Consider the following 15,567-nt stretch of genomic DNA (forward strand, 5'->3'; position numbering starts at 1 on the left):
GTGGTGTGTGTATATGTGTGTCTGTGTGTGTGTCTGTGTGTGTATATGGTGTGTGTGTGGTGTGTGTGTGTGTATGTGTGTGTATGTGGTGTGTGTGTGGTGTGTGTATGTGATGTGGGTGTGGTGTGTGTATATGTGTGTGTGTGTCTGTGTGTGTATATGGTGTGTGTGTGGTGTGTGTGTATATGGTGTGTGTGGTGTGTGTGTGTGTGTGTGTGTGTGTGTGTGTGTGTGTTGGGGTGTCTCTACTTCTCTCCTGCTCCCCGTGTGGCTCAGGCAGCTCACTTGGTGACAGCAGCTTCGTGCTCCTGGCTGAGCACCCTTGCCACACAAGAAGCTTGAAGGGCAACCCCAGTCCAGAAGATGCCTCTCAGCCCACAGATGGTGCTCCTTTTACCTCACCCCTGGAGCTCAGCAGCTTGACCCCTGCCAATGTCTGGGCATCTCATGTGGAGCCCGACACTGCATCAGGGGCTGTCTGTTCCCCTTGTGTAGCTGTGACCAAAAGCCGGACAAGAAGCACTGAAAGGCAGGGGGTTGGTTTTGGATCAGCGTTTAAGAAGGAGAGTGACTCATCACGGCAGGAAGGCACAGCGCTGCATCTTCAGTCAGGAAGCTGAGGAAATCAGGAAGTGGGGCCCAGCTATAAAAACAACGGAACAAAACAAAAAATTTAAACCAGTTGGGTGTGGTGGCACATGTCTTTCATCCCAGCACTGGGGAGGCAGAAGCAGGTAGGTGATCTCTGAGTTCGAAGCCAGCCTGGTCTACAGAGTGAGTTCCAGGACAGCCAGGGCTGCACAGAGAAACCCTGCCCTGAAAAATACAAACCACCCTAGGCCCCGCCCTAAAGCATTCTCCCTAAAGGTTTTACAACCTACAGCTGCTGACGTCTGCACCAGGAAGCAGAAAAGGAAGCCAAGGGAAGCAGCAAGGGGCAAGCCTCCAAGGGCAGGCTCCTAGTGACCTCCTTTCATCACCCCCTACTGATGCCACCATCATCTGAGTCCATCTTGAGGGCAGATTATCATTGGTCAGAGCAGCGAGAATCCAGTAATGTCTGGAAATGCTGAGCACACACCAGAAGAGGGCTCATAGCAGCTCACAGCAGCTCTGGACCTCAGTGGTGACACTAGGAGGTGAGTCCCACACTGGGACTCCCCTTCCACCACCAGGCTCCCGTCCAAGCCTCCGAGGCAGCAGCTACTCCAAACCTCACATGACGATGCACGTAGGTGGATAAGCCAAAATGGATGCCAGAGAACGGAATGGGAGAATAGAGTCAGACTGTGGGGCCTGGAGCCCAGTGAGGAAGACAGCCATGAAGTGCCGTTGGAGAAACGTTAGTCATGCGGGGTGGAGGGGAAGAGACCAGGCTGGCCTGGTTACCATGGATCTTAGGTTTAGAACCATAGACTGCCCACAGGCATCAAGAGACCCTTGAAGATGTGTTCAAAGACTGTTTGACCAAGCAGCATTTGTACTGGGGGTGGGGAACAAATATCCATCAGAAGGAAAACAGACAAAAGGATGGCCAGCTGTGCATGCGTTTATGCGATGGAATACTTTACAGCCCGGTTAGGAGAGTGCCCATACAGATCTATATGCCTTGACATCGACAGGTCAAAAAAAAAACCAAAGATAAATTCACAGGTAAAGGACAAAAAGCAGTCTCACAAAGATAATAGCCCAGGTTGTCCGTGTGCAGTAGCCTCTCTAAACCTGAATAAACCAAGCTGAAAGGGTGGTTCCACAGCCATACTGGGCACACTGCACGTGCCTGCGTCCCTGCACAGCGAGCATCGGCAGCTACTCAACGGACACTCTCATATGCAGAACATCTGCTGGACCACGCCGGGGCAGTGATACCGGGTGTCCCCATCGCACAGATGTGTCATGCTTAGTAACAGAGCGACAGAGACTATGTAATGGTCAAAGGACAGGTTCACACAGGTTCCATCCAGGCACGGGAATACATCCTGTGAGTTGCAGATCAGAGGACACCGGGTCTTTGATGCTGTCTCCCAGGCTGAACGTGGGCACGTGGCCCCTCTATGATAATCAGTACTTTCTCTTATTTACCTATAGTTTCCGATGACTGTATACGAGGCTGTCGTAAGGCTCCATAGTGGCCTTTAGGAGCCACCCACAGAGCACAGACTGACAAAGTGACCGCTGCAATAGCATGAGGGTATAAGGTTTTTTTTAAAGATTTATTTATTTATTATATATAAGTACACTGTAGCTGTCTTCGGACACACCAGAAAAGGGCATCGGATCTCTTTACAGATGGTTGTGAGCCACCATGTGGTTGCTGGGAATTGAACTCAGGACCTCTGGAAGAGCAGTCAGTGCTCTTAACCGCTGAGCCATCTCTCCAGCCCGGTATAAGGTTTTTTTTTTGTTTGTTTGTTTTTTGTTTTTTTTTTTTCGGAGCTGGGGACCGAACCCAGGGCCTTGCGCTTCCTAGGCAAGCGCTCTACCACTGAGCTAAATCCCCAACCCCCCGGTATAAGGTTTTTAACCCACATATGTACGTGGGGTTGCACATCCATGCAGGGAGAAGCAACCCCGAACCCAAAAACACACAACTTTTATTTGTTACAGAGGGCAGACTTCAGCAACAGGGTTAGCTGGCCTTTTCACATTGGTGGGACACAGGACAAAGGATCTGGTCAGGTATTGGCTGGCCTGCTCAAGGGGCTGTTCTTGGCTCAGTTGGTCACTTTCCTCATCCAGCCCTACACCTGGCTTTGGAGAATCACTGGGAAAGGGCTAAGTTGTTACGTCTCTTGGGGAGGGGGGTGAACTAGGTGGTCTGGCAGGGTCAGGATGACATCTTGGCGTTGTTCTCAGAATTTACCACAGGGAGGGATAGGGGAGGTCTTTCCGAGAACAGTTGTCATTGTTAATTAACTTAGTCAGAATTGCCTCAATATCTTTTTTTTTTTTTTTTTGGTTCTTTTTTTCGGAGCTGGGGACCGAACCCAGGGCCTTGCGCTTCCTAGGCAAGCGCTCTACCACTGAGCTAAATCCCCAGCCCCCAGAATTGCCTCAATATCTTGATCGACAAAACTTTATCATATCACTGGGCATCCTGACGTCAGATGTACCTCTCAGAAAGGTCACAAGTTTGTCATAGGCATCCTGCCCACCAGATGTATTTCTCAAGCCTTGTTTTTGTAACTTTGTTACTCGTAGCTATGAAACTTTGAAACTTTATTTCTTCAGGGCTTACTGTGAGGAAGACTACCCTCAAGACAGGCAGAAGCTGGGTGTGGCGGTGCACACTTGGAATCCCAGAACTTGGAGGTTGGAGGATTGGGAGTTTGAGGTCATCCTCAGTTACATAGTGGGTTTAAGGTCAGCCTGGGCTATATTACATGACCTTGTCAGGAAAACAAACAAAAGACAGGCCACAGGCAAGAGAGGAAAATGGAGGACCGGAGGAAGGGCTCTTTAGGGACATCTGACCCCTCAGCTGCTCTCGTCTTCACATTCTTCTCTGGTCCCCAGTACCAGCTGTCAGTGCACAAGCGCTAGCTCCGGCCAGTGACGCACACCTGTGCAGGCTGGCCCCGTGCAGTGTCACACACCCAGGTCTCCAGGCTCAGCAGTGTCCGGACAAGCGCCCCTCTCCACTCCCAGCTCCAGAACCAGGCCCAGATCCCAGGTGTCGGCGCCTGCGCCGCCAGTGTGTGAATATCGAGCGTAGGTCTGCGGGATTGAAAGAAAACAAGTACACGGGTCACCCGTTTTCAGCGAGTGCCACCAAGGCTTTACTGAGCTCTCCTTATATACCAGAGGCAAAAGCCGTGGAAAACAACAAGGCAGGTGAAAATCCCCAACCAGGAAAACAGGAAAAGTCTGTGTGGTGAAAGTTCGGCCTAATCAGGGGCATAAACAACTTCTTTTTTTTTTTTTTTTAAGATTTATTCATTTATTATATATAAGTACACTGTCGCTGTCTTCAGACACACCAGAAGAGGGCATCAGATCTCATTACAGATGGTTGTGAGCCACCATGTGGTTGCTGGGAATTGAACTCGGGACCTCTGGGAGAGCAGTCGGGTGCTCTTAACCGCTGAGCCATCTCTCCAGCCCCCAGCAACTTCTTAACAACAACAAGCAGGAAGGCTCGGTAGGGAGGAAGGGTGCCATGGAAAATCCCAGCCCCAAATCAGGGGCTAAGAGCAGCTGCCAAGGGTGTAAACAGTTCTTTGCTATAGCAGGCTAAGAGGCTCAGCGAGGGGGTAGGGAAACACCAAGGTAGGGCCCAACACCCAGGACCATGGCTCGTCACTTTATCACATCTGTGCTGTGATAAGCCTGAAAGAGTCATCCTGTGCATTGGTCATTTCTCTTAGCCTAGACAGGAAGCTCCAGTGCGGGAGCCCCTGGAGGCCTGGGCCAGGTGCCCTGTCTCCCTGCCGTGGGAAGTCTATGGACGTGTCCGAGGATAGAGTGTCGGAGAAGAAAGGGGCCCCTGCCTACATGGTGCCGTGAGGGCAGACCCTACTTAGGATTTGGATGGGGGGCTATCTGGGCAGCCAGGTTCTTCTGGGAGGAGTTCAGTCTTCTGGGGGCTCCCAGAGATGAGGCCCTGTCCATCAGACACCTCTATCCAGGAGCCAGCGTTGCAAAACCTGGATGGCAGAAGACCTTGGTGTTCTCTGAGGTACCTAGAAGCCTTCCACTCTTCCCACCATCATGATACCTACAATGTGTCTGCTGCCAAACTGAGGACAAAGCACCAGCTGAGGGGTAGCTGGCCTGCTCGGCTGGGGAGTGACAGCAGGGTTAGATCTGGGTGGGTGAGCCTGGAACTCTCCCCTCCTCCATTCCTGGAGAGCTAGCTCCTCCCCTCCAGCCTCTCACCAGCTCCTCCCTCCCTTCCTCTCCTTGTCCAGTCTCTCAGGGTCCTCTTCCCATCTCCTGCTTGCCAGTCAAGTCACATTTCAACCCACCACTCCTAGCTTGAAATGAGTTCAGTCATTTTAACTATTTTTCTTTCAGTTATACTAAATCCTTCTGCCTGCCTGGTTTCATGGCAGTGATCTGCAGCGCTGGGAATCGAACCCTGTGTTCTGACCCCGATCTCCAGACAAGATTTACTCTTGTCTGTCTGGCTTCTTAGACCAGATTTATATGTGAGTGTCTCCCTTTGGGAATCCCCCAGAGGAGAAGCCCTGGCTCTCTCTTTCACTCCAGGAGAGGATACAGGAGTTACACCAGGCAGAGTATCCTGAGGTATGGACATCAAGGGTTCCAGGAGGAGGCCTGTGGCCCACAGGAGACAGATGGGAGGAGTCCCCTCCCCTGATAGCTCTCTTGCCCAAGGACCCACCCTACTTGGCACCATCTCAGGATGGCCATGCGGAAGGGCTGCTAGAACTGCTTCTTTGAGGAAGAAGGGTCATGAGACCATTACAAGTAGGCACTGTCACCCACACATTCCTTTGTTTGCAGCGGGCTGAGAAAGAGACATGTTGGTAGTGGCTGTAGTACAGTTAAGAGCAAGCAATGGGGGGGCTGGAGAGATGGGTCAGTGGTCAGAGCACTGACTGCTCTTCCAGAGGTTCTGAGTTCAATTCCCAGCAACCACATGGTGGCTCACAACCATCTGTAATGAGACCTGAGGCCCTCTTCTGGTGTGTCTGAAGACAGCTACAGTGCACTCATATATAATAAATAAGTCTTAAAAAAAAAAAAAGAGGCGCAAGGCCCTGGGTTCTGTCCCCAGCTCCGAAAAAAAGAACCAAAACAAAAAAAAAAAAAAAAAAAAAAAAAAAAAGAGGTCCTGAGTTCAAATCCCAGCAACCACATGGTGGCTCACGACCATCTGTAATGGGATCTGATGTCCTCTTCTGCCATATGGTTGTACATGCAGACAGAGCACTCATATACAGTAAATAAATAAACAAACAAACAAACAAATGAAATTGTAATTAGAGAGCAGCTAGCCTGGGCTACATAATGAAGAGCTCACCTCAGGCAAGTAAGAGACCTCCATACCCCCTGACTTTTTTCTTGTTCCTGTGGATATCCCTAGCCTTATTTAGAAGGCTCCCCTGGGGCTGGTTAAGGGTGCCTGCTGCTCTTGCAGAGGACCTGGGGTGGGCACCTAATGTTGCTGTCGTGACTCAGTTTACCACAAACATTGCGGTGGGCAGGACCTATGGATGGAGGCATTTGGATATATCATTTCTCCCTCCCCCATCCTTTCAGTGGTCCTGGCTGCTTCCTCTTCTTACCCAATCCCGTAGGGGCAGATCTGTAAGGTCCCTTCTCTGTCTTGTTCTTGCAGATGAGGAACTGTAGGGTGAGCTGGATGCCACAGCACAGTTCTGCTGCTGTTTCTGGGATCTGTCCACCTCAGGAGGGACCATGGAGCTCATATAGCCTTTGGCCTGAGCCCCCATTACTGAGAGAAAAGGAGGCTGTTGCCAAGGACTCCAGGGGAGTGGATTCTACTCTGGTCCAGACCCAAGGCACCCAGCCCTCCTGGAGACATTGTGTGAGCTGGGCTGGGCCTCCAGACACAGCCCCTGCCGCCCCACCCCAGCCAGGGTGGTGCTTGTGTGGGAAGGACTTTAAGTCCAGCCGCCAGACCCCTGATCGGGAGAGGCAGAGAGGGCTGGCCACTATGCACAGCTCCTGCAGCCCGTGGGTGATGCTGCCCCAGCTGCCACTGCTGCTCCTGTTGCTTCTGCTGCTGCTGACTGCCACTGGCCCCGCCACAGCCCTCACAGAGGACGAGAAGCAAACCATGGTGGAGCTTCACAACCACTACCGCGCCCAGGTGTCCCCGCCAGCCTCAGACATGCTGCAGATGGTGAGTGTGGCTGGGTGCCCACCTCCTGGGACTGAAAGGGTGCGGGTGCAAGGCAAGGCCTGCCACGAGCCCTTCTCCTCACCTCCCCTTGTGTGTGGATGCTCTCTCAAGAGTCCTTCCTCTCCTCAGTGACAGAGTCCCTGGTGCTGTACAATGCACTGGTCCCCATCATCAGCCCCATTTTCCAGATAAGAAAACTGAGGCTCAGAGCAAACTTGCTCAGGCTTAAGCCCTGGCTCCCCCCACACCAGTGGCCTCCTCCTCAACTCTTCTCAAGATAGGCTGGCCTGGAGGAGAAGAGGAAGAGACAGATGAGCCCAGGAAACACTGGAGAGGAGCAGACCTGAGAAGGGCTTAGGGGCCCACAGTTCCGGTGCTCTCTCTAACACCCGGTCTCATTTGGGGTGCATCCTGTAACCATGTGGACTCTCAGTCTCTCATCCGTACAATGAGGTCACAAGCACACTCACATGCATGCGCTGACTCCTGCACATGTAATACTACATGTGGTGAAATAAAACAGACACACACACACACATACAACAACACACACACACACACACAACACACACACACATACACACACACGCACGCAACACAAACTATCCACACAACAGAGGAACACAGACCATGGAGACCGTAGCTGAGTACCCATGGCCAATCTGACGGAAAGAATATTATCAGATGACAGGGTTGAGGCAGGATGTCTGCTCCAGTTTCAGCTGATAGAGTTAGAGTCCCTCCCTTTCTGTCCTCTCTGAAGTCTGACTGGTTCATCCCACCCCTACCCCTCACCCCACACCAGACATCCTCCAGTGGCCAGGAACCATCGAGCTAAAGAGGCAAATCACACCTGGGAAATACAGCAGGGAACCGGAGGTCCCCACATTTCGCTTGCAGCCTCAGCTCATCCCCTGTGGCTTGGTGACTCCGAGGGGAGCTTTTTCTTGGTGGACAGTTGGGTCCACCTGCAGGTCAGACAGGATGACCTCGAGAAATGCTCACAGCACACACCCGTTGTCCTTGGCAACCAGGGACTGCAGACAAATCAGAAGCCTGGATACCAGGTAGCAGTTCTGCCTGCCCCTCTCACCACACAGATGGGCGAGAGCGAGATTCACTTCTGTCCATGTGCTGCTCAGTGTGACTTTGATCAGGGTGTCCCCCACCTGGCTAGCACCTTGTCATTTAGTCCCATCTCTTTCTCCACCCTCAGTCTGCCTACACAGCCTTCCCAAGTCCCACAGGACCCAGTTACCTATGACACTGATCCCAGTGGCCACGCTCTCCCAGCGACTTGCAGCCACAGGATTCTTGCTCTCATCCTGGCCTAGTGACCAGGACTAGTAACAGAGTGGACGGACCTACTTCCAGGGAGAAAGGATCACGGAGGTTGCAACGCCACAGATTGAAAAGTCTCAATGGGACTTCAAGCATAGACCCAGCTCTGGAGGTTAGAGCTGGTCTCTCCGCCCTAACTACCTATTAAAAGTACCCACAACGCCCAGCACTGTGACAAATGGGGATTATGCTACTGCCTGTCCTAGAATGGGGCCTAACTGTCCATCCTGGAGCCCTGTGGCTCTCTCTAGGCCCCCTGATCCCTGTTTTTACTCCCAGCTGCCGGCTGGCTATGGTCAGAGTCTAGGGGACCACCCAGATCAGACCAGTGATTTGAAACAAAGTGGCCAGAGGGAGGCCAGCCAGGTGTTCATCAAAAACCTCTGGCCAAGCAAATCTGATGAGCTAAATCCCCTCCCCAGAGGCTGTGGAGGAAGAATAGGTTCCCGAAGGCTGCCCTCTTGCCTTTATGTAGGCACTGTTAGGCATGCACCTGCATTCCCACATACCCCATAATTAATTTTTTCAAAATGAGAGAGAGAGAGAGAGAGAGAGAGAGAGAGAGAGAGAGAGAGAGAGAGAGACTCATTAAGGCACAGCCCTGATGCTGTCCCACGTCAGGTTCCAACGAGGGTTTCAGGAAGCTAACCCCTGAGTAGGTGGGAAGAAGCGGACATGGTCACACAGTTCTCCCCCTATGTCACCCAAGCTCCTGCTGGTGCTTTCGGTGGGGCTGTCAGATACGGGGGGGAGGGGCGCTGGGGGCCGGGGAGACACAGAGGGTGGAACGAGAGCCACTGCAGGCATCCATCTCCTGGAGGGGTGGACAGAGTTTAACAGGATCCAGGTCTTCCTCCTTGGTCCTTGGGGTCAGATGCCTTAAGTTCCTCACTCCACACTCGCTCCATCTTCTTCCAGCCTGGGAAGAGGAACCTCGGAGGCTCTCTAAGCAAAGCTACCCTTCCCTGGAGTCTCACGTGCTGTGAGCAGACTGGAGAATCTGGAGTTGGGGTTTGACGCAGGGCTCTGATGCCTGGTAGTGAGGAACCTTCACAGTGTGCCCTACAGAAACAGTTTCCTCCAGGAAGAAGGACCCGATGAAGGGAGTTAGTTAAGCACTTAGGAAGAGCTCAACTGCCAAGGAAGCCGAGGGAGAGCCCAAGCAGTGAGGCAGGCGGTAGCCCGGTGTTGATGCACAGGTTCGCCAATACTTCTCTGGACAGCTTCAGACGTCCGAGCAGTTTAAACAGGCCGGTGTGCATCTCCGCCCCACCCCCAGCCACACGCACAAAGATAACGACTGACGTCAATCCTCTGCCCTCGCCCCCATGCCCTGTGAAGGGTAAGAGATGAAGCCCAGGGTCCAAGGTGGCACTCTCCCATCCCACTGAAACCCACGGGGAACAGATTCCGGAGACAAGCCAGAAGTCACCTTGCTGAGGGTCGGGGGGGGGGGCGCGTGGTGAGGCAAGCCAGTCTCTGGCTTACTGGGGTTTCAAGATTCCCCAGCCTACTTTAACCACCCTCACCTCTCCCCATGCCTCCCTTGCGCCCCTGCAGAGGTGGGACGACGAGCTGGCCGCCTTCGCCAAGGCCTACGCTCAGAAGTGCGTGTGGGGACACAACAAGGAGCGCGGGCGGCGCGGAGAGAACCTGTTTGCCATCACGGACGAGGGCATGGATGTACCGCTGGCCGTGGGGAACTGGCACGAGGAGCATGAATATTACAATCTCAGCACAGCCACCTGTGATCCGGGCCAGATGTGCGGCCACTACACTCAGGTGACAGTCTAGGGAGGCCGGCGGGCAGAGGGTGGGACGGTGAGCTCCGGTGTGAGGCCTCCCGATGCTGCCTGAGGGCTGGGGAATCTTGGCGTTGGACTCACCCCTGATTGTTGGATGAGCCGTGGGATGGCGTTGGGGCGGGGACGTGCGGACTCTTGATGTTTGGGTATGGCCACCGGCATGATTGAGCAGGCCCCGTGTGTGGAAAGTAGGGAGAGGGCTTCAGGTGCTCTGATGAACCATGTAAGTGCGTGCGAACCTGAGGGCACCGCTTGGTGTGGACCTGGAGGTGAGGGGCGGGGCCACGTGCACAGTGGGCAAAGCGGGCTGGCCCTTCTGGTGTTGGGTGGAGCCGCCTGGTGCGTGGGCGGGGCCGGCAGGATCTCCAGATGGGTGGAGTCAAGTGCTGGGCCAGGTAGAGTGGCTCCCCTCCGAGCAGCCTGGCTTTAAACCCGTCCTCCCCCTTACAGCGTCCCTAATAATCTGCCCAGCTGAGAGCGCGCAGTCCACTCAAACTGTCGTCTTCATCTCTTCAAGAAGGCACGTCTGGTCTTTTGAAAGCCCGTTTTATCCTGCTAAGAAAGCAGTGCCTATTTCCTGAATGCAGGATTGTACTGGGTGACAGAGGACCCTGAGTGGTCCAAAGCTTTTTGTCTCAGCCTCAGCTGCCTCTCCTCACCTTGCCTCTGTCGCTCCTGGCACTGCCATTTCTAATTTGCTGTTTCTAATCCGCCAAACTGATAAAAGCGAATAGACAAACTTAATTAATTTTTGCATTAGGAAAAACTGTGTTTAAGAGAGTGGGAGAGATGACCCAGTAGGTAAAGGCAGTTGTCACCAAGCCTGACGGAGTAGGATCCTCTGGACCCCAATTAAAACAAACAAACAAACAAAACAAACAACCAAAATCCTTCTAAAAACACTGTGTAGGCAGAAAGCACCTGCTCACTGGAGAAATGTTTCTGGAGCCTTCCGACAGTGTTTCTGGCCTCTCTCAGATATTCTTCCCTCTCCACTCAGTTTCCGGTGCTTCTGGAAAGTTCGGTCTTGCGGAGTGACGCTAGCCTTAGCCTTTAAGGGATTGTTTTCTCTTCCCAATGCCTATTGTACAAATGATTACACCCGAAACCAAACGGGGAAAAAACCCATTCATTTCCGCCCTCATGCTTCCTTCCCATTCCCAGTGCCTTTTTGAGTTGGTATTTTTAGCCCTAATCTTAAGGAAATGCAAGCACCCACCCAAGTTGGAAAATTGAAGGTCCCAGCACCCTCCCTACTGGGACGTCCCTACCCACCCTCACCCAACACACTCCTAACAGACTCACCAAGCCATCTGTGGCTCTGTCCTAAGCTGGGCGACATTTCTAAAACTCACCTGCACAAACAGGAGTCCAAGAAGCCGCAGCCATTACAAGCAGGATTCCCCGACAACCTAAGCCTAGAAAATAAGGGGAAAATGGCATCTCCACACCGTGGCAGGACACACATTTTTTTAAAGATTTATTTTATTTATTATATATGAGTACACTGTCGCTGTCCTCAGACACACCAGAAGAGGGCATCAAATCTCATTACAGATGGTTGTGAGCCACCACGTGGTTGCTGGGATTTGAACTCAGGACCTCTGGGAGCGCTCCCCCCCCCACCCCCGGAGCTGGGGACCGAACCCAGGGCCTGGTGCTTGCTAGGCAAGCGCTCTACCACTGAGCTAAATCCCCAACCCCTCTGGGAGTGCTCTTAACCACTGAGCCATCTCTCCAGAGCAGGACACACACTTTTGTTTTGTTGTTATTGTTGTTAAGACAGGATCTCTCCTAGGTAGCCTTGGATGGCCTGGAATTCTCACAGTGATCTGCCTGCTTCTGCCTAGAGTGCTGGGATTCACATAGTTTTGTTTTTGTATTTTAGGACGAAATTATTCTAACAACCAGGCCACGCCCCAAAAGAGGTAGAACCAAGGGGTGGAAGGAGCCTAGCAAGGTGTTAGTTGGAGTGGGGAAAGTTTCAAAATAACTCCTCCTTGCATTTTCCTTGCGGCTGAAGCTCTCCACTATCTCTGATCCTTTCCATAGACTCCCTGTTTAAAACCTCGTTTGGGGGCTGGAGAGACGGCTCAGTGGTTAGAGCTCTGACTGCTCTTCCAGAGGTCCTGAGTTCAATTCCCAGCAACCACATGGTGGCTCACAACCATCTGTAATGGGATCCGATGCCCTCTTCTGGTGTGTCTGAAGATGGTGTACTCATATACATAAAATAAATAATTCTAAGAAAAAACAAAAACAACTTGTTCCAAGGGACCAAGCCCATCAGAGGTGGCACACACCTTTGATCCCAGCACTTGGATTGGCAGTGGCAAGTGGATCTCTGAGAGTTCAGGCCAGCCTGGTATACAGAGTGACAGCCAGCTCTACACAGAGAAACCAAAATCAAAGCAACCAATGAGGGGCTTGGGATTTGGCTCAGTGGCAGAGCGCTTGCCTAGGAAGCGCAAGGCCCTGGGTTCGGTCCCCAGCTCCGAAAAAAAAAAAAAAAAAAGAGCCAAAAAAGGAAAAAAAAAAAAAAAAAAACCAACCAATGAGCAATCCAAAAACCCTAAGGATCTCTAGAAAGAAGCCACGGGAGAGTGGACAGGGTATAACAGAGGCTTGAGGCTGAGGGAAGACTGAAAGAGGCCTGGTGACTGGGCCTGGCAGAGAGGGTAGACACTGTCACCCCCTGCCTCTAACTACCGTGAGCAGTTTTGTCCTGAAGCTATAGGGTCCCACGACACCGGACCGACTACGTTACCCAGGGCTAACCTCCTGGGTTTTCCCTTTAGGTAGTGTGGAGCAAAACTGAGAGAATCGGCTGTGGTTCCCACTTCTGCGAGACGCTCCAGGGAGTGGAGGAAGCTAACATCCATTTGCTGGTGTGCAACTATGAGCCCCCGTAAGTGCTGAGGGGCCAGAGGCGTAGGGCAGGACGGAACTGGACAAGGCTCAAGGAAGCTGTGGGCTGCTAATGTGGCCTCTGCCCCTTCTGGCAGCTCCGATGACCCCATAAGGGGTCTAATTTGGTTACCCAGAGAAGGGGGGGAGCCCATGATCCCCGGTAAGCAATTCGTGGGGGATAGCAGCTCTGTAGGCTCCTATGGACGACTCTGCTGTGCTCCTGGGAAACGTGGGGACCAGTAGGAGGGTGCTGGCCTTGCCTGCAGCAATGCCATCTCATTTAGGGGGAACGTGAAGGGCCGGAAGCCCTACCAGGAGGGGACGCCTTGCTCCCAGTGCCCTCTTGGCTACAGCTGCGTGAACTCTCTCTGTGGTAAGTGGCAGGCGAGAGCTAAGATGGGATGTCTCCCATAACCAACCCCCACCCCTGCGCCTGGGTGACTCAGAATCTCAGGACTCTCGCCCTGAGAAACAGGAGAGGGACCTACGGGATGCGATGGTGGCGATCCTCTGTGACATTCTGCCTTCCCTGCACAGCCACCTTAGCGACTCCTTAACTCCAAGTAACAGATTTCACCCTTAAGTCCCTACAAAGAGTTGAGACCCGGAGGGTCTGGAGTGCGCCGCGAGGGGGCGTGGTCGAGCGGGAAGGTCCGGGTGGTGGGCGTGGTCTTTTATCGAATGGGTGGGGCCTGCTATACAGTCTACCAAACGAAGCTTGGACAAGGCGGCGGGTGGAAGAGTTAGTGTGTCAATGACAAGAAGTTACAATACCAGAGGCGCACACCCGCTGCAGAGGAGTTTATGGCTCGCGTATCCCAATGGGCCGGGCGTATTCGTGCGGCCGGGCGGGGTCTCGTTTGCAGCACTAATGCTTGGCCTTGCCAAACAGAGCCGGAGAGAAAACCGGAAAAAGCGCAGGATTCGCCTCCAAGGGTGACTGAAGTCCCAGGCTCCAGGGAAACCGGTATTCCATCCCTAGCAACCTCTGAATCTCTACATTTCTCCTCGGTAACAAAGGTCTCGGACTCCCTGGCAACCGAGCCCTCACCTGCGGTAGAAACAAAGGCCCCACCTTCCTTAGCAACCGAAGGCCCCTCCTCCATGGCAACAGAGGCTCAGTCTTTTCTAACTGAGGTCCCCTCGGTTTCTGCAACGCACATCCAGCCTTCACTGGATGAAGGGCCAGTTAACTTCCTCACATCAACACACATCCCTGTCCCCAAATCTACGGACAAAGAAGCCAGCAGCAAGTCGAGAGCAGCCTCCGTGAGCCCAGAGAAATCTCTGTACCCCAAGATGTCCCCGACAGAGACAGGAGAGTCCCCACCCCAAATCCAGGAGGAGGCTGAGCCCAAGGCCGAGTTGCCTGAGCGGGAGGACGAGTTGCCCGAGGCAGAGGTCGAATTGCCTGAGGCAGAGGCCGAGTTGCCAGAGGCCAAGGCCGAGTTGCCTGTTTCCAGTGAGGCTTTGGTCCCAGTTCTTCCAGCTCAGGAGCGCGGTGGGCCGAAGGCCTCACTGGAACACTCCAGCTACCCTGTCCCCACATATCTGCCCAACTTCCCTAGTGCCTCGGGCAATGCCACAGGTGGGCGCACCCTGGCCCTACAATCATCCCGGACAGGTAAGGCCCCAAGTCCTCATCGTCCTTCCTGGCTCCAGAATGCTGGTATCCGGTGCTGGAACCAGTGGTTGGAGCATGGTAAAGCATGCGCCATCTGGAAGATGCTTCCTCCCTGCCTGCTGCCTGCACCCTGCATGGAGTGAGTGGAGAGACAGGCTAAGCTGTTTTCCAGCTGAGGTACAGCACCTTCCTTTCTGCAGGTGCAGAGGACCCTGAAAAGGCCAGCTGGGATTCGAAGAACTCTGCTCCTGTGTGGGGCCCTTTCCCGGGACTGCTGCTGCCTCTCCTGCTGTTGGCTGGCATATTCTGAGGGGGACACTCAAAGGCCTGGTGAGACTGGCCTTGTGCCCATTCTGGATTCTTTTTCCAAGTTAGAAGCCAGAGCTTCCGGAGCAGGTCGTGCTCTCCCTTGTGCTCTCCCCTCCCCCCTTCTCCCCTCTCTGCCAAGCAGTGCCAGCACGAGGGTTGGGGGTGGGGTGCTGTCCTCAGCCAGCTGCAAACTGTTCTGAGCAGTGTTCTAAAGGCCACATGTGCCTAGTGTCTTAAGGACAGAGGGTCTCAGCCTCCTCAAGAACTCGGTCCTTCTAGTCCTTTGAGCTCTTTCTTGAGCCATTATAAGACAAGGAGTATCTGAAATGCCTACTGCCCCATCCCCAGGGAGAAGAGCTCAGATGCCCAACTGCTGTGTTCTCCTATCCTGTCCCTTAAGCAAGATATCACCCCTGGCTAAAGCCCCTCTGGAAGGGAAAGGCTGTGGGCTCATCAGTAACTGCACACCGGGGCCCTTCCTGCCCCTCACAGTGGAGTTCTACGGAGGACATGATTCTGATGATACTTGTCTGCTCCACGGGGTGGGGTGGGGCGGGTGGGCTGCTGTCTGCCTGCAGGCTCTAGGGCTCCCCATCTCCAAGTGGTGCCCATTGGCTTGGACAGCAGGGACTCGGGGTAGGTAAAGAACAAGCCCCAACCAAAGTGGGGTTCTGTGGGTGGGGAGGCGGGGAGCAGGGAACGAAGAGAGGCAGCTTTGACTCCTGAATAAAGCCTGTCTGAGA

At 53.4% G+C, this 15,567-nt stretch overlaps 1 protein-coding gene across 3 annotated transcripts; it reads left to right on the forward strand.

Annotated features, from left to right (window-relative positions):
• The first annotated feature begins 6,521 nt into the window (after nt 1-6,521).
• Pi16 (peptidase inhibitor 16) lies at nt 6,522-15,567 on the forward strand. Of its 3 annotated transcripts, none has more exon segments than NM_001170481.2 (7): nt 6,522-6,835; nt 9,737-9,958; nt 12,780-12,889; nt 13,176-13,264; nt 13,784-14,515; nt 14,716-14,845; nt 15,173-15,567. In NM_001170481.2, coding segments are annotated over 6 exon segments (1,452 nt in total). In that variant the 5' UTR covers nt 6,522-6,646; the 3' UTR covers nt 14,826-14,845; nt 15,173-15,567.

This window comes from Rattus norvegicus, chromosome 20, assembly GCF_021556685.1.
Source record: "Rattus norvegicus strain SHRSP/BbbUtx chromosome 20, alternate assembly SHRSP_T2T, whole genome shotgun sequence".
In the NCBI taxonomy this organism is placed as follows: domain Eukaryota; kingdom Metazoa; phylum Chordata; class Mammalia; order Rodentia; family Muridae; genus Rattus; species Rattus norvegicus.

Excerpts from the sequence above, each read along its gene's own strand:
- Pi16 (XM_087597098.1), top strand. The coding sequence starts at position 6,647 with ATGCACAGCTCCTGCAGCCCGTGGGTGATGCTGCCCCAGCTGCCACTG. Across the intron at positions 9,959-12,779 it reads TGTGCGGCCACTACACTCAG|GTAGTGTGGAGCAAAACTGA; the intron begins GTGACAGTCTAG and ends TTTTCCCTTTAG. Across the intron at positions 13,265-14,715 it reads CTGCGTGAACTCTCTCTGTG|GTGCAGAGGACCCTGAAAAG; the intron begins GTAAGTGGCAGG and ends TCCTTTCTGCAG.